At 41.5% G+C, this 19,564-nt stretch overlaps 1 protein-coding gene across 3 annotated transcripts in view; it reads right to left on the bottom strand.

Moving 5' to 3' along the window:
- Nucleotides 1-978: 978 nt before the first annotated feature.
- Nucleotides 979-19,564, bottom strand: part of rarab (retinoic acid receptor, alpha b) — a 205,870-nt gene continuing 187,284 nt past the window's right edge. For all 3 annotated transcript variants that reach the window (XM_037544785.1, XM_037544786.1, XM_017710396.2), the window contains 6 exons: nt 17,105-17,246; nt 9,192-9,352; nt 7,636-7,812; nt 5,589-5,793; nt 4,736-4,894; nt 979-4,420 (listed from right to left, as the gene is read on the bottom strand). In XM_037544785.1, the coding sequence (XP_037400682.1) occupies nt 4,218-4,420; nt 4,736-4,894; nt 5,589-5,793; nt 7,636-7,812; nt 9,192-9,352; nt 17,105-17,246 (1,047 nt within the window). In that variant the 3' untranslated portion in view covers nt 979-4,217. The remainder of the gene's footprint in view (nt 4,421-4,735; nt 4,895-5,588; nt 5,794-7,635; nt 7,813-9,191; nt 9,353-17,104; nt 17,247-19,564) is intronic.

Below are 19,564 nucleotides of genomic sequence, written 5' to 3'. Positions count from 1 at the left end.
ATGTTTATTCCAACCGCCTGGGGCATACAAAGCAACACCCCTCCCCCACATTGGACAATCTGACCATCTCTCCCTTTTCCTCACACCTCGATACTCACAACTCATCCAACGTGTGAAACCCACTGTGAGGACAATAAAAGTGTGGCCAGAGGGGACAGACACTGTGCTCCAGGACCGGTTTAAAAACACTGATTGGAATATGTTCACTCACACAGACTTGGATCAGTACGCCTCATCTGTACTGGACCACATCTCCACCACTATAGACAGTGTCACCACCCAGAAACAGATCACCATGTACCCCAACCAAAAGCCTTGGATGAACAGGGATGTTCGTCTCCTGCTGAAGGCCCGCAACATCACCTTCAGGACGGGAGATGCACAGGCCTACAGTGCAGCCCGGGCTGAGCTGAAGAGGGGCATCAAAAAGGCCAAACACCACTACAAAGGGAAGGTAGAAAAACACTTCTCCAACTCCGACCCCCGACGTATGTGGCAAGGACAGATTATCACAGATTACAAGACCATCAAGCCCTCCCCCGCCTCCTCTGATGCTTCCTTCCTCAACGAGCTCAACAATTTCTATGCCCGTTTTGAGAGAGGGAACCCAACAACTGCAACCAAGGCAGATGTGTCTGCAGACCACCAACCACTGACTCTTTCTCCCACCGATGTAGGAGCAGCGCTGGGCAGGATTAAATTCCACAAGGCTGCGGGTCCTGATGGCATCCCTGGACGTGTTCTCAGAGCATGTTCTGGAGAGCTGGCAGGAGTGCTGACGGACATATTCAACCTGTCCTTGGCCCGTGCTGTGGTACCAAGCTGCTTCAAAACCACCTCCATCGTCCCAATACCCAAAAATTCCAAACCATCACGATTGAATGACTACCGCCCGGTAGCCCTCACCCCCATCATCACAAAGTGCTTTGAGCGGCTGGTCCTAGCACAGCTCAAATCATAATCATAAACACACAATCATAAACACACACAAAACATGAGTCTTTATTAAAGATTATTCTTAACATTCAGGGAACTGATACAAGAGGAACATTATTTTTGTGCGTTTGACTGTGTAACAAGTGTTAGAGCAGTACAGAACCATGTCTTGTGCTGGACGTTGTTTGACAAATGGCTGTTCGTCACGTGTGTGAGTGTGTGTGTGTATGTGAGGGGACAACCACACTGACGTGCGCGAAACACTGTGGCTCACTGGCAGTGAAACGTCTGGGCAGCATTTAGAGTCCAGTACTCGCTCACATCAGCATAACCTTACACGCAAACGCAAAAAACACAAAGAGGTTTCCGAGAAAGCTTACGAGAGACCGGTGGGATCTCAGAGCGAGTGGACTCAGCTCATCGACACCATCGCTCAACTTCTGTGCAAGTTGTGTGCATAGTTGAAGCGAAATGAGGAAGCGAGACTTTGGCAGCAGTAGGCCGCGATCAAGCATGTCGAAAGGTTCCGGCTCGTGGCGCTGCCTGAAGGATCCCACTGAGCGGTCAGTGAGGATGGCGGAGAGGCAGAGGTATCGCAAAAAAGGTACAGTGATGACACGCCGACACTGATCTACAGTGGAAAACTGGATTGGAGCCCCACTTTTGAGTTGATGTTCAGTCAAATCGTAATGTACGCCTGTAAGACTGCAACACGCTAGCCGACAGCGAGGCATTCAGGTTGATACTTGGGAACCAGGTGCATTTCACACTTTTTCACTGTTTCTATCAAACGTTTCTGCATAATTCATTGATTAAGATGTAAACTAATCATTCCGCGTGAAGAAACCAAGAGAAACAGTGGTGGTGATAGGAACCAGACATCTACCTCTAAAAGCTGCCTCAGAAATGATAATGAATACACTACGTAATGCCAGACATCACTTTATGATCGTTTAAGAAACATTTAGCCTAAAATGGGTTTATTTAACACCGTCATGGTGAAGAGAGAAGTGTGGCTGTCAGAACAAAACCTCAGTTCTCCAACACTTTGCATTCCTAACCTGAATAAGTTAATGTAATAAGAGTTTATTCTAAAGTCATTCTAGTCGATTTCTTTGTCAAAATTCAGACGCAGAGTAAAGGACAGCAGGCATGTTAAAAAAAAAAAGCCAGATACAAGCTTCAGTTCTGGCAGAGGCAAAATAGTCCACAAAGTAAAGTAATTTTCGTGTAGACACATGTTGGTTCACTGGTTGTTTCAGATCAATGGTCTTCAACCCTCCTCCTTGAAAGCTACAAGTTCTGCAGAGTTTTGTTCCAACCACAATCTGCTGCACCTGCTCCATTTAATTAACTGCTTCAGACCTTCCTGATTGACTGGATGAGACTGATCAGTGTTAGATTAGGGCAGGGAGAGCATATTATATGAAGGCTGGAACTAAACTCTGCAGGACAGTAGCTTCAGGAGGAGGACTGGAGACCCCTGTTTTATGAATTAAGCAGCCATATCGCATTGGTCACATCCCTGGTTCCTATCACCACCACTTTAAAGAAATCTGAGTTTCTACAAATCAATGATTTCACACCAAACCACTCTGAAAGATGCAAACAGAATCAAAGACATTGAATTATGCAGACATTTTGGAAAGAAATCAGAGGAACTCCCTATAAGACAAGGTGTTTCTGTGGATGAATAACACCCACATCACTGTGAATGATTTTCTACTCAAATTTGCCCAAGCAAAGAAGTTGGAGCTCAAGCTGCAAATCTACACTGACGCTTGCCAGCATTCAAGAATTCACTGTAGATTTCCAGCTTATTCAGGCCATTTAGACACCACAAACATCGGCTACTGCTTTCAATCCAAGTTTCCAGCGTAGGTTGGTGTCGTACAGAGGCAGTACTGTTGGGGAGCTATAGGTAAAGTGATTGTCTCACGGAGGCAGTGGTGTTGTTGGTGGTGGTGATTGTTCAAAAGGACCGAGGCAGTGGCGTTGTAGGGTTTATGAGGCAGTGGGATAATGGGAGGCAGAGAATGGAGTCTGTCTGCCAACAGGGTACCCAGTTTGATTGCACCATAAAATGCAAGAAACTGACACTTCGTGCTGTAGTTGAACTGTAAATTTTGAATGAATGATCACGTTATTCCTTACCCATCGAATGTAAATGCCTGACTGCGCCAATTGCACTGCTAACGTTGTCATCAGGGCTCGAATATCTTTTTGTTTCGTTGTTTTACTTCAGCTGAAGTGAAACCAGAATTTGCATTGACCATTCATTAATGCTGATCAATCGGAAAAAAGAGGTCAGTCTGTGATCAAATATATTTCACGAACATTCAGAATCTTGTAACCTGACTGTAACGAAAACCAATAAGAAAGCTAGTTATTTTTGCTGAACAAGATTTGAGCACTTCACCCTCCGTATGTATGTTTTGTTTTTTAAAACTGGCTTTGTTCAGTGAGTGTGCATGTGAACAATATGTGAACGGTGCGATTTGTTTTAACCTTAGTAAAAACATCTCTGAATCACCCACAACAATCTTCTGCAGTGAACATAACAGTGGGCAGAACACAACGATACTCTTGGAACAAATAAGAGCAAAGGTACGTTATTTTTCCTGCATCATTCCACCCAAGACAAAAATTTCAAATTCTCTTTTTTTCTGTCAATATAGATATACATATATTCATATATCTTTTGTAAGAAAAGGGGGAGAAAAAAAGATGCAAAGTTCAAAATGTCCCTGAAGACTTCTGGGCGACGGACGTCCTTTTGTCTTTAGTTAACTGTCCTTGTAGTTCTTTAGATCTACAGCTGAGGGAATCTGAAACGTAAAGTCATCGTACAATACGCGTGGATGTAGAAACATTTCCTGTCCCACCAATGCCGAAGGGTCCGAAAGAGTCAGACGCGTCCGTAGAACCAACACAACCGTGGCTGTTTAATGCAATGGAAGCAGGGGAGCGAGGACAGAGTGGAGAGACTAGTTCCACAAAGTGCAGGACTGATCCTTCCCAAAGAAGAGTCCTCGGTCCGCTCTGATTAATTCCTCTCTGGTCCTAGATCAGAATCTGCAAAGTTTCACTAAAGCACCAACTCAATTAAGCCATAATGTGGGTCCTGGATCTGGATGACACTCAGCCTTTATGTCCCCCAGCCAAAGCAAGCCAGGGCACTGTCCATCTCCCCTGGTCTTTAAAGTCCATCTGACTCGTGACTGGAAGCCTGTTCTGCAGTCCTGGTGCAGCCTGTGTGGAGCCCGTTTTTGGGGATAGTCTCAGGGCGAATGTGCTGACGGGCTGCTCCGCACTGAGCTGGGCGACAGGCTGGGGCTGCAACTGCCTGGGGGAGCGCCTCCTCCTGCCCGAGCCCCGCTGCTGCCCTGACCATCCAAACCCTCTGAGTTCTCAAGCATCTCCTGGATGAGTGGAGGCATGGAGCCAGGGATTTCCATCTTTAGGGTGATCACTCGCTCCGCACCTGAAGAACACGAGAGCGAGAGAGAGAGAGAGAGAGATGAAAAAAGTGAGATTTTGTCATTAAGACTTCTACTGTTTCATTTAAAAAGCCTCTATAATGTTCAAATGATCCACACAGTCACTCTGACAGACTGTAATACACTACAGGAAGTGTAGGGGGCGATATAGCTTTATGGTTAGGAAGAATCCACACCGATGGAACTTATACGATGCAGATGGCAAGGGAAAGAGTAACTAGACAATTAATAAAATAATAGTTGATTTATTATAGATCACTTAGTTCATGTTTTATTGTTATTATTTCTGTATCATTCACCTTTAGCACTGATGCTCCTGAGGTCTGTGATCTTCATCAGCATTTTGGGGAACATGTGTGGTTTATGAGGCCTCCTCTTCCTCACATAGATTTTCAATGCTTCGAGCAGTGGTTCCTGCAGGATGTCCACCTTATCTGACTCCTCCAGATCCTGCCGATCTGCAGACACATGCAGGTACACTCTGTTTGCATACTTTCATAAACGTCGAAACAACATGATCAGATAGATATTTGTTCCTGAATTCCTCTCCAGTGCGTTTTTAACCAGTCAGCATTTGCCTGTTTTGCACAATATGTAGTAGAGATTTTGTAATGTTGGAAAATTAATGTCTCAGACATTGCCTTCTTTACAGTGGTGGTGATAGAAACCAGGGGTCGCCTTGACAACACAAATATAGACATTTTATTTACTATCAAAAATTATCAGAGAACATCCATGAGTCTTCTGAGTGTTTATATATAAGGTTGATGATGGAAAATAGAGGAAAATCTGAAATAAGAAGTTTTCTATTGTGCCTCACAGCGCCTTGCATATTATATATGCATATATGTATCCCTCCACCATGAATGAAGTTTAAAGCCAAAATCTTCTCAAAACTGTCATAAAACAGCGTCGCAGTCATCAGGCAGTGAATTCATAAAAATTTCATGTAGTAACTTTCTGTGAGGGAGCTTTTAGAGGTGGACGTCTGGTTCTCATCACCACCACTGCGAACAATTCTGACTCTAAGTTTACCTAGAACAGAGCATTTCACACCAAACCACTCTGAACAAGTCTGTTTACATCTTAACCATTAATTATATAGAAATTTTAAGTTGCTCTTTACGTGCTCCTAGATAAAGCCTGCAGTACCTCCACACAGCAGACAGATGGCACTGAGCAGGCCCGTCTCAGCATCATCCATCTCCAGCGGGAGCAGCTGGTTGGCGAAGGCGAACACCAGGTCCGTGAGCGGGCCGAAGCCGGCGTTATGCATCTGCGTCCGGTTCAGCGTCAGACCATCCGAAAAGGTCATGGTGTCCTGATCGGGAGTGTAGCGCGTGCAGATTCGTAGAATCTGAGAAGGGAACAATGAAAGAGAAGCAAAGAGAATCAGGAGAGTGACAAAAGGAATGAAACACAGTGCAATGAATGTTTCACCAGTGCTGAAGCATTCTGTGGAGTTTTAAAAGTTTCCTTAAAATTACTACCTTGATTATTAAATTATAACTGCATGGACAAAGTTGATTAATAAAAGCATACTAATCCTCTCACTAAGCATAGGCCTTGATTCGTGTATGTTAGGGAGCTTTAGCATTGAAGAGTCCCTGAAATGTTAGAAGCATTGAAAACAAGTACAAGCTAACCTCCAAAGAGTGAAGTAAGCGGATTAGCAACTGCATAAACCGGGTTTTTGGAGGCCATTAATAAAGCAAGAGACAAAGGGACTTGAAAGCATGGAATGGGTTTGGTATATTCAAAAACAAACCAAAAAAAAAAAAAAAACAGACAATGTCATGTATGATTGGAAATAAGGGTACCCAAGAGAAGTGCACAATCAGGTATAATGAGGACTAAGATGATATGTGGCAAGGTAAACGGGAGGGGCGATTATCTCATCACCCCCCCCAAACAGGATACTCTTTGATCTTTGCATTAGGTTTTATTGTACTTTCTCTTCTTTTTGGTTGAATACTCTTATTTTTGTTTATTTTTTGTAAGTGATTAAGCAATAGTTAGAACAAAGCCACAGCACAGAATAGTTTAGAATATAAACCTCACATGTCAGGACTCTGGGCAAGGGCAAAAAAATAGCTCTTGGTCCCAACAGTTCCATCATATAATTCAGGATAAAACACAATGATGAATCATACAATCAATAATATTCGATCACCTAATTTTAAAGGACACATATGAAATGTGTTTTTCCTCACATTTTTAAAATAATTTTCGATATAATATGTATGAGACACAGCACAAATATCAGTCCTAAACGGCCCATATCCTCCATCTGTCTTCTTTTCTTTCCCACTAAGGTCCATATAAAACATCTGTATGGTTTTATTTACCAAAAGGCCATATTTCAGTTTGTATGTCTACTTTACAGCCACTTTGATGTATTGTGTCTACAAATACGAGTAAGCCGCTGACACTCCTCTGGACACCCCCTACAGCTTTAGCAAGAGTGGGTGGAGCTAAACTGCTGTTTTGTGATGACTTCACCACGGGCTGTTGTTGCACTTTCCGTCATGTACAGTTTCACTGACAGAGTGGACCGTACGTTTTGAAAAACTAACAATTTTCAGGTACATCACACCTATTTCAAAAAAGCAGTTTTCAGTGAAGTGGTCCCTTCAAAGGAAAAGGACAATCACGGCCTGTTTAAGGCATAAAGAGAGGCTGGAAAATGAATGATGACTGTTTTGGTACATAAGCAGACCTCAGGGATAAAAATTCTAATTCAAGAAAAGAGTAAAATATGGGCCTTTATGACCGTCTTTACGCAGAGTCACAGTAAAGGTCAACAGCTCAACTGCTGCAGTTTTACTGTAAAACATGCACAAAGACATCACATGATGACAGTTTGAACAGAGCTGGTGATTACATTCAAATTGATTTACAGTACAGTCAGATTTTGTTGTGTATTGTAAAGAAATCTGATAAAAGTATCAAAATAGCACATTTTAAGATTTCAATTTATTTCATTGTTTAACAATAATGCAGAAAAGGAATCATTTGTCAGATATCACTATAGAAAAATTATATATATATATATATATATATATATATATGTGTGTGTGTACACACACACACACACACACACACACACACACACACAGATATATATATATAGGGTATGTGAGCCCTGAACATGTGCTGCATTTCCGTGGCTTTTTGAGCGCTTTCGCGCTGCACTCACCAAAATATCGAGGCAGGCGGCCTTCAGCAGAGTGATTTGGTCTGCGATGGTGAGGGAGGTGAAGCCCGGGAGCTGTTTCGCAAACTCCACCGTCTTTATGATGCACTTGGTGGACAGTTCGCTGAACTTGTCCCAGAGGTCAACATCCAGGGAGACCCTGTGGTCTGCACTGTTGTTCTACATGACAGGAAGGGAAAGACTTGTTTACTTACTTATTTATTGAACCTCACAAACAACATTTAAAATGCACGTTCGCATAATTAGACCAAAATCAAACAAAATGTAAACACTGTTTGTGGGCCATCATTTGGGCTGCCTTGATTTAGAGTCTCTTCAGATCATCAAAGTTATTTAAAACCTCTCAGGTGAGTCCACCTCAGACCGAAATAAAAAAGCATTAACAGGCACCACTTTTAGCCCAATTTCACCCCCAATTTTCCTTTCTGACAATTTTTACATCTGGGACTGAATTTCCACATTGGAAGCTTGACCCAAAAGTGATTATCTGGTGATCTGTGAGGGGAAGTGTGTCCATCTTCAGCCTTTCAATGAAGCTCTGGAGTGAAAAAAGCCTGGAGTGTATTTTTTTTAAAGATAGTATGATTTTAAAGAAAGAAAATATTCATGGGTTCTGTAGCACAAGATGGTCAGTGACTTAACCAAACGATCAATCAAGACAACAGCCGATGAGCAAAACCTAACTATAACTTCAGGACATTAACGGCTATAGCTTAAACAGTCACTGCACAACTTCATGTAAGTGGTCAGGTTCTCGAACTCTCCATGCAGAACAGAATGAAGTCTACATTTTAGAACCACATATTTCCTCACATTATGTTTGTGTGCCTAAAAGCACAAACAAGCCTTGTCCAGCTCCAGCTTTGCCATCATATGATGATGGCAAGACTTTGAGTGCTTATTCTTGGCCAAAGCTCATAATCTGTGCAAGATCCTCTCTGCCTTATCATTTAGTGCTTACATTTAGACTTGGCTTCTTGCTTGTACATTTATCTTCATCTTTTGTCTTTTCATACCAGCAAAATAAAATGAAAATAAATGAACAAGAGGTTTTTTTTATTATTTATAAAACTGCAACATTAGATGGCATAGAAGACCACAGCTGATGTGGCCTGACACCAAGGTCATCATTTCCACTGTGTTATATTTTTCAGGGTTTATCTGTTCATATTTGACAGAAACCCCAACGGTTCCCTCAAATGTACTGTTCAGCACTGTTTCCACTAGAATGGATAAAATCTAAAGTGATGCTTGTGTACAAGTGGTGTAACATTTATCTGTGTCCCAATTTCTCAAGCAATCTAAGCCTTTTAGGTGAGCCACCTAAATAAAAGACAGTGTAGTGACGTTTAGTGGAAGGCACATATATCACATACTATGAGGTCATGTAATGTATTATTACAGGCATCCTGCAGCCTTGCAAGTCCCCACCATCATGCCCCTATGTTAAAAAAAAAAAAAAGACATCCCTGCTGTAGACACTGCTTTCATAAAGGATACTACTGCTCTAGTGCCCCCTGTTGGCATGACTTACTCACCGTGGTATATTTGCCCAGTTGGCATAGCGATGGAAATGTGTCCTGGTGGGCTTTCCTGACACGTTCAATCATCTGCTCCGTATCGGGACTCAGAACGTAGCTTTCGGAACACTCCACCTTCTTTTCCTCCTTCTTCTTCTTGTTCCGGTCGTTCCGAACAGCTGCAAGGAGGAGAAGAACTGTTAGCAACATGCACCACCCAGTGAGGCTGATGTCGGCATCAAAACTTGCTCTTCAAATGAAAGTCTCAGTTACTGATGGTAGCGGGTGGGTTTACGTTCTTTAACATGAGTTATAATTAAAAACAACAAGTCACTAAATGTTTTATCCTCTCCTTTAGTAGTGGTGGTGGGAGGAGGAGCAGGAGGTGAAACATTATTTAGTAATATTTTAACCCACCTGCTACTACACGGCGACATCCAAATCAGATGTTTTAGAGGTGAAAATTACAATATTTTTTCCATGACACAATGCTCTATGATTAATCTGACCAGGAACATGAACATGCTCCAAGTCAAAGACACTACAGCACAGGAAATTCCTCCTGCACTATCGCAATTTACCACTAGATGGAGACACATTATTGGCTGCTACTCAAAAATGAGGCACAGCTTACTTTGTCCCATATTACCCACCACAGATTCAACAAAACACTGAAATCTGTGCCACTGCCCTCCGGTTCTTTAACATCCACTCAGTTCTGAACATCAGAAGAATATTGTAATGAAGCTGTAATGAATAAATAACAGTGAATATAAAAGGAACAGTTTTCTGAAAAAGCTTGTACTGGCAGAGAGTGAAAGTGAGGAAAGAGAAACTGGAGGTGACTGGAATAAACTCTCAGTTGGGAGAATCTGCTGCAGAGTAAGCAGGAAAGCCTGTTAGTGACACAGAATCATGAGACCTACAAACTACAGCTGCAATGATTAGTCAAGTCAGCTATATGGATTATAAAATCTGTGTGGATTTCTTTTGGTTTGCTGTTGACTCCAGCGGTGCAGGCGTACATATATTTTTGGTAGGTCTTTCAAAAAGTAGGTGGGCCAACTTAGACACAAATTTCAAACTCTGATGTACCACAATGTCATTACACCAGGCTGTTGCCCATTTCTGACAGCAGTGTAGTAATCACTTACCTATTCCAACACATCCGCCCCATACAGTGATTCAACCACAAGACTGGATTCACATAAGCACTACCAACACTTCAGTACCTTCAGTGAAAATCATGTGTTCCGTCATGATGAACAACGTCTGCTTCTAAGCTCAATGTTTGGTTCTAAGTTGACAAGGGGTCCTGGGATAACTGCCTCTTTTCATGGTGTTACTCGATTTTATTTCTGTCAACATCGTCCAGGCTGAACAACCTACTGTTTTTCACCAAACTTTGAGGTCGTCTGATAAATTTAAACCCATCCCGATACAGATGTCTGTGATTTGGGTGTACTTCATGTTGGAAAAAAGTAAAAATAAATAAATAAATAAATAAAAACCTCTGCTACTGAATGTATTTAGTCTTCCAGCATGCATATTAATATTATAATATTATTCTTTTCATAAAAAGACCCCTGATGAACTGAACCAATCTCTATAGGGCTAAATATGAGGAAAGATAACACAGCAAACTTTAAACTAAACCAAAACATCCTTGGTTACTTTCAAGACGGCAAACCCAACGAAGACAACACAACTGAGTTAAAATCATACAGCAGTGATGTAAGTTACACAGACAAGGAAATACTTAAAAACATATGCCTAATAACTCTACATCCTTTAAAAAAAAAAAAAAAAAAAATAATGAAAATTTTTTAAAGTTTTTTGAGTACAGACAATGGTTCTATATAGAACCATAATCATTTTTAGAACCATTTTCATGCTTGACAGGTATGTATGGTGAAATGTTTCTTCAGACTGTTGGAAAACGTGTTGCAGATGGTTCTATATAACACCAAAAAGGGCTCTACTACTGTTACTACGTCAAGCTTAGAACCCTTTTTGAAAAGGTCCTACACAGAACCATATACACCATATTCTCAATTATATTCTACATTTTCACTGTGCAAGGAACCCTTTAAGCATGAAAATGGTTCTTTGTATGTTGATGGTTCTATGTAGAAACAGTCATTACTAAAGCTTCGCGTGTAGGCTAAAACATACAGGCTAAGATGAAGGTTTTCCAATAGACCTTTTTCAGTGCTGTCTAACAAAAATGTCCAGTCATTTGAGCATTTGAGCGTGGTGTGTGTCCACAGCATACACCCTGTTCACTCATGCTCACTTTACTCTGATGTCAGAGTAGTGGTCATAGTGAAAGATGGTAAACGAGAGCCGCTTAGAGGAACGAGGGTCATATCAGCCAAACAGCTTTACATCCACATTCCACGCGCCGTTTCCATTCTGCAGTGGAATCATTACATCCTTAATAAATGCTGAAGTCTCATACATCATACCTGCTTCCAGAAACCCACAATAACCAAAGCATCCTCTCTCACACACACACACACTCACTCTCTCTCTCTCGCAAGGCAAGGGAGGCGTGCTGGTGTGTGTAGGGCAGATGAAGTTGTTAATAACAGTGATGAACAGCCTCTGCATGCAGTCCAGACGGCTCTAATCTAATCCCCTCACATGACACATCACAGCTCCCAGGCTTCAAAGGGCTGAAAAAGGGCTTCCCTTCACAGCGCACCGCCCCCCCTTTTCCCTTCTTTCTTCCCTCTCTATTTCTCCTTTCTTTCAATTTTCCCTCTCTCCCCTTTTGTCTTTCTTTTCTTTACCTCTTTTGTCCATTTCTTAGCCATTCCCTGTCTCTGGCCATTTCTCTCTCTTTCCCTCTATATACATTTCTTTTTCCTTTCTCCTTCCTACCTCCCACCCTTTCCTTTCTTCTTCCCACCCCCTCACCCTTTCTCTCTCATGTTCTGCAGTCATTAATATTTCCCATTTTCTTAGTTTCTTCGCTTTTTGTGGCCTGAAATTACATTTCACAGAAAGTTTTAGAATACATGCAGGTTTATTTGTTCATATGGTGGGTGTGGGTGTGTGTATATACACACACACACACACACACTTACAGATACATCACTGTTTTCTGAACCAAACCTTGTATCTCCAAAACGGTAACTTTACAGGAGAATGACAAAATCCTACTTTACTTTTAATGTAAGTCGATGGAACCAGAATTTTTTCCGAGTCATTCTAGGCCGTTTATTTTGGTCCACTGATCATGTAATTTACACATGTCAAAAACTGAAAAACAACAAAAGTGTAGATACAAGCTTTTGTGCAGTGATGTGTGTATATAAACAAATACCACCTGCATGTATTCTAAAATTTAAAACCACTTAAATCATTTGTGAAACGCCTCAGGCTAGAAAGAGAGCGAAGTATCTGATGCTGTTACGGAAAACAGCCAACTGTAACCTTGTAAGAGTCCGAACGTTTGTTTTTTTCTCTCTTTTTTTTCTTTTTCCGCTGAGCCACACAGGATGACTTTCACCTCCCTTCTGATGTCATTTCTTCTGTTTCCATCATTCCTGGCTTTATTCCTCTCAGTGTTTTGACTATGATTTATTTTCCATTACAATCCATGTTACAAATTCATATCCAGTTACACTGCACACTCCTTCACTGTCCTCTCGCCCTTCCTGACTGCTTTCATCTACATTCCTCCGCTCTCCCATTCCCAGCAAGCAGCGCCTGTGGCTTCACGTCTCCGCTCCACCAACATATTCATCTCTCCAGAGAGAGCAGGGTGCCAGCATGGGCTCTGAAAACACCATCTAATGGAACCATTAAAGAACTATTAGTGCAGAGAAGTCATCTTTCACAGTGACACACACACAGGCCCAGCGACACACACTCCTCCTCCAACACAAATTCATAAGGAGGAACATTCCCGGACCTGTTTCAGCCTGGAAACAGATGATGAGATAATCCATCTGAAGGAGAGATTTCACACCGCGCTGTCGCACTCGCAGGACTCAGCAATTGCTACAGGATAAAGCAGCAGAGCATGTGAACTGCACTGAATCAGCTCTGAGATTCTGGCCCAAACCTGGACACAGCGCCATGAACTTACTGCTAGAACCTGACCTGTACAACAGAACCAGGACATGGACCACATTCACTCCAAACTAATTTAGGTCCCGAATAATTCATACTAGATACTGAATAATTTATAGTAGCTCCTAAACAATTTATAGTAGATCCTAAATATTTAACTGTAGATGTTGAATAACTTGCATTAGATACTGAATAATTCATAGTAGATACTACATAATTCATAGTAGATACAGAATCATCTGTAGTAATGCTGAATAATTCATAGTAGATACTGAAATAATTTATAGCAGATACTAAATAATTTATTGCAGATACTGAATAATTCATTGTAGACACTGAAGAGTTCAGTAATATGCAACTTGACACCAGTGGGGGCAAAATTTTTCATCTTTTATCGTTACTTTAAATATTCAGCAAATATGCTTTTATATCTAAACTACAAATTATAAAAAAATAAGCTCAATTTTCAAATCACTAGAGTTGCAATTTTAATTACAGCCTACAAGGTTTAAGTAGGGATTTATTTTTTTAATTATGGAGTTTGTGAACTATAGATGAGTGTAGATTGCTGACCATTCAAAACAACTAAAAACACCCAACATGATGTTTACATGACAACACAACCAGAACTGTCTGCTACACTTCACACTAAAACCAGAAACTCGTTTGACACTCGTCAAAAAACAGGACTGTAACTTACACAAATCAGTTTAAACCACACTGGTTGTAAAACCCACTGCTACACATTTTCCTAAGGAGTGCAAGCTGTAAATTATATTTCCACAACAAATTACAGTTTGTGTAAGAATTTTGCCATTTCCAAACAGAACTTATGGTTAAATGTTTTAATGTAAAATTACAAAATTTATAGTGGCTGAACAGTTTATTTCTTCACGTGCGTTAAAATTCAGACTAAACAGAAAAAAATAATAAAAGCTAACAGTAAATGCTGAAATCTTATGCACATAAACACTAAATAGCACCAGTTAAATATACATCACATGACTGGATGCTGGACAAAAGCCAAAAAAAAAAAAGGGTATCTGCTGTGATTATGGAGTCATTTGGATGAGATTGAGTCAATGGTAAGAGGTCATGTGTCAAACAGGCCAACAGGAGGAGAACAGATGAAGCAAATGTACCGGTCAGGAATCACATGCCCTGCTGGCTCTGTGCCAACTTAGGTAGGCTTAAATCATGAGCCAACCTTACACTGCCTTACATATATACATACATTATATATATATATGTATAGTTAAAAAAACTAAAGGGAACACTTCAACAACATAATTAAACTTCTGTGAAATCAAACTGTCCACTTAGGAAGCAACACTGATTGACAGTCAATTTCACAGCTGTTGTGCAAATGAAATGGACAACAGGTGGAAATTACTGGCAATTAGCAAGACACATTCAGTAAAGGAGTGGTTCTGCAGGTGGGGACCACAGACCACTTCTCAGTACCTTTCTGCTTTCTGGCTGATGTTTTGGTCACTTTTGAATGTTGGTGGTGCTTTCACACTCGTGGTAGCATGAGACGGACTCTACAACCCACACAAGAGGCTCAGGTAGTGCAGCTCATCCAGGATGGCACATCAATGCGAGCTGTGGCAAGAAGGTTTGCTGTGTCTGTCAGCGTAGTGTCCAGAGGCTGGAGGCGCTACCAGGAGACAAGGCCAGTACACCAGGAGACATGGAGAAGGCCGTAAGAGGGCAACAACCCAGCAGCAGGACTGCTACCTCCGCCTTTGTGCAAGGAGGAACAGGAGGAGCACTGCCAGAGCCCTGCAAAATGACCTCCAGCAGGCCACAAATGTGCATGTGTCTGCACAAATGGTTAGAAACCGACTCCATGAGGATGGTATGAGGGCCCGATGTCCACAGATGGGGGTTGTGCTCACAGCCCAACACCGTGCAGGACGCTTGGCATTTGCCAGAGAACATCAGGATTGGCAAATTCGCCACTGGGGCCCTGTGCTCTTCACAGATGAAAGCAGGTTCATACTGAGCACATGTGACAGACGTGACAGAGTCTGGAGACGCCGTGGAGAGCGATCTGCTGCCTGCAACATCCTTTAGCATGACCGGTTTGGCAGTGGGTCAGTAATGGTGTGGGGTGGCATTTCTTTGGAGGGCCGCACAGCCCTCCATGTGCTCGCCAGAGGTAGCCTGACTGCCATTAGGTACCAAGATGGGATCCTCAGACCCCTTGTGAGACCATATGCTGGTGCGGTTGGCCCTGCGTTCCTCCTAATGCAGGACAATGCTAGACCTCATGTGGCTGGAGTGTATCAGCAGTTCCTGCGAGATGAAGGCATTGAAGCTATGGACTGGCCTGCCCGTTCCCCAGACCTGAATCCGATTGAGCACATCTGGGACATCATGTCTCGCTCCATCCACCAACGCCACGTTGCACCACAGACTGTCCAGGAGTTGGCGGATGCTTTAGTCCAGGTCTGGGAGGAGATCCCTCAGGAGACCATCCGCCACCTCATCAGGAGCATGCCCAGGTGTTGTAGGGAGGTCATACAGGCATGTGGAGGCCCCACACACAATACTGAGCCTCATTTTGACTTGTTTTAAGGACATTACATCAAAGTTGGATCAGCCTGTCGTGTGTTTTTCCACTTTAATTTTGTGTGTGACTCCAAATCCAGGCCTGCATTGGTTAATAAATTTGATTTCCATTGATGATTTTTGTGTTTGCACATTCAACTTCGTACAGAACAAAGTATTCAATGAGAATATTTCATTCATTCAGATTTAGGATGTGTTATTGAGTGTTCCCTTAATTTTCTTGAGCAGTGTGTGTGTGTGTGTGTGTGTGTGTGTGTGTGTGTGTGTGTGTGTGTGTGTGTGTGTGTGTGTGTATATATATACACACACACACACACACACACACACACACACACACACACACACACACACACACACACATACACACACACACACACACAATGTGTATAATACATACAAAAGTACATATATGTAATAAAAATAACAATAATAATGAACAAATAATAATGTCCCATATATTTTGCTGCTGTCAGAACAAAACCTTGTATGTCCAAATTACTAACTTTAAAAGAGAAGGAAAAAAAACTACTTTACTTTTAATGTAAGTCGATGGAACCAGACGTCTTTCCAAGTAATTTTGGGTCATTTCTTTTGGTGCATTCTTTATAAAATTTGCACACAATGTAAAGAACAATAGGTATTTTCTAATTATGTCAAATGACAAAATGGAAATACAAAGTTGTGTTACGACAGCAGCGATATATTTAAGTTCCTTTATGTAATACAGATGCTCCAGGTACCTGTTTTTCTCTTTTTAATCACAAATGTGGGTCACATCTGTCCAGAAAACGCACAAAAACACACAAAACCTCATATGTTCTTACTAGTCTATGCATCTCACTCATGTACTCTGTCCACCAGATGGAGCTCGTGGCACTAAAGCCAGAATAAACACTCGGCTGCTTTAAAAATTTGACCCAGAATCTGTACAATGTAAAAGACGGCATTCAGGGTCAAGGAAACAGTATAAATGTGCTGTCTGCAGGATACAGGCACACGCAATATTAATCCCCAAAGTAGCTGACCACAGCCTGCAGCAACGCAACAGCATGACTATTCCTGACTTTCAGCTTCTGACCTATTAATGATCTTCTACATAGATTCTCCTGCGTTTGAGTGATCCAGAACTGAGCATCCAACATCAGTACCTGATTACCTCACTAATGCTCACTACAGCACCTGATTAACTCACTAATGCTCAATCAAATCCTCACAGCAATGTTCAACATCTAGTGTTAAGCCCTCCAAGAAGAGCAGAGGCTGTTACTTACACTCTTTAGACATGCCCACTTCCAGGCACTTCTGCAGGCGGCAGTACTGGCACCGGTTCCGCGTGATCTTGTTGATGATGCAGCTTTTCTCTCGGTGGCATGTGTACACCATGTTCTTCTGGATGCTCCTTCGGAAAAAACCCTACAACCACAACAAAAAGAAAGGCATATTTATGTTGTGTTAGAAATATTTTCACTGTCATATCAAAAACTTTTTCAATCATTAAAAATAAAAAGGCCCATATCTTTTGCATTATGTGAATGTCATGATGACTAGACCAGCAGAAGTGGTTCAAAACGGCATGAAAAATGTTACATTAGCTTATATTAGAGTAAATAAAGATTCATCACAATTGTAAAACGCGCACAAATCACGCCATCAGCTCCATGTTCTGCTGCACTGCTCACACCCCTGAGCCGTTTAGATTTCATTACTGGATAGCATGAAATAAACGCCTGGAAAGTCACTGATACATTGGCCCTGATGGCTGGCGCAGTGGTTGCCCAGTTTGGACTCGGCTGTGCCCTACTGGTAATCTCTCACTATGAAAGCCAATGAGCTCCGAGGAGCTAATCCTGTAAGGGGCTTAAACAGTATGAGCCTGGGTGGAGGTGAGAGATGAACGGAGCAGCCGTAAGATGGAGCAGCGACACTAACTCCTGTTTACTTTAATTACAGTAGGGCAGTAGAGCTGGGGTCTCAGAGAAACACCAGAGACCCTTCACATCTTTCCTTCATTTCCCTCTCTCTTTCTTACACACATACATACACACATTCACAGAAAATGCAAACCGTGGTGCAGGAGACACCAAAACCAATTCAACCATACGGTCAAAATTATGTGGCAATGCTACACCCAAACACGCAACTACGCAATACTAAAAACAATGTAATGTTCAATCCACAGAGCAATGCTACACCCAAACACGCAACAACGCTACACCAAACACTATGCAAAACTACCAACACGCTGTGTAGCACTATGCCAAAAACAATTCAATGCTACATTAAACACAAAGCAAAATGCTTTATTTAAAACAATGCAACACTTAACCCAATATGTAAAGCTATACCAAATTATGCAACACCTAACCCCAAATACACAGCAAAGCTATACCAAAACAATGCAACACTACCCCAAATATGTAAAGCTATACCAAAGCAATTCAACACTTAACCCCAAATACAAAGTAATGGTATACCAAAACTAAGCAACACATAACCCCAAATATGTAAACCAAATACAGAACACAGAGTAAAGCTATAACAGAAACACTACACCAATCCCACTGCTGATTACCATCAAATGTAGTGAATATCACCTCAAATACTAAAATATTTTATATGAATAAAAATAATACAATTTATTTAACAGAATATTTAACGGGGATGAATGCGTACTGCACAAATTGTAATCCATTTTTGAAACAGCTTAATAAAAACAAAATGTCAGAATACAGAGCATATGAAGTTGTCTTTTGTGGAAGAAACTTGAAGCTGACCATTTAACAATCTACTACGTTCAAAGGTTTAAGCAGCTGTTGCCACAGCAACATGTACCCTGTCAAATGTTATTGCTGTTGTAAAATCGTCTCACCATCACAAACAGTGCAAACTGTTCCTCTAAACTGTTCCTGGTTTAAGCCACACATTTAGCTTTGAATCCGATAACAAGATCTAAAAACACAGCGTGTGGGACATTTATAAAGGCCACTCTGGCAAGCAGAAATGCAGAGGTGTCCAAAAAAGCCCTAATTTCAGACATGGAGATATTTAAGCTGGTTAACCTAAAGGTACAAAGAAACCTGATTCAGTATGTCATACAAACAGCAACCGTTAGAGATTCTGACGTGTGTCTTCACCTTTTTTGAAATATCAATGTTTGTTGACGCAACAAAAAGACACACTACACCAGTACTGAGCACTGATCGAGCAAGACGCAGTAACACTGCACCCACACCCGGACCTCAAAACAGCACAACGTGTTGAAGTTGGTAAAAGGTGGCTTGTGTCATAGAGCAGATGAGCAAGTCTGTAATACTGATATTACAGAAAGCTACAATATGCAAATGAGCCCTAAAAACAACCACAATGTGTTTACTGTGCTCTGTGATCACAGCTTCAGTTCCTGTGGGTGCATTAATGAATCAGAGTATTTCTGTAACCTAAAATAATTGCTATTTTTACAAAATATAGTCTTTAATACGTTTGATTGTTTTTACATACACTATACTGACAAAAGTATCCACTCATCCAAACCATTGAATTCAGGTGTTCCAATCACTTCAATGGCCACAGGTGTATAAACCAATCACCTAGGCCTGCAGACTGCTTCTACAAACATTAGTGGTATTAGTGACATCCAGTGTGGTACCGTGATAGGACGCCACCTGTGCAACAAGTCCAGTCAAGAAATTTCCTCACTACTAAATATTCCACAGTCAACTGTCAGTGGTATT

Source organism: Pygocentrus nattereri, chromosome 14, assembly GCF_015220715.1.
Source record: "Pygocentrus nattereri isolate fPygNat1 chromosome 14, fPygNat1.pri, whole genome shotgun sequence".
In the NCBI taxonomy this organism is placed as follows: domain Eukaryota; kingdom Metazoa; phylum Chordata; class Actinopteri; order Characiformes; family Serrasalmidae; genus Pygocentrus; species Pygocentrus nattereri.
This window is presented reverse-complemented; position numbering and strand designations above follow the sequence as displayed.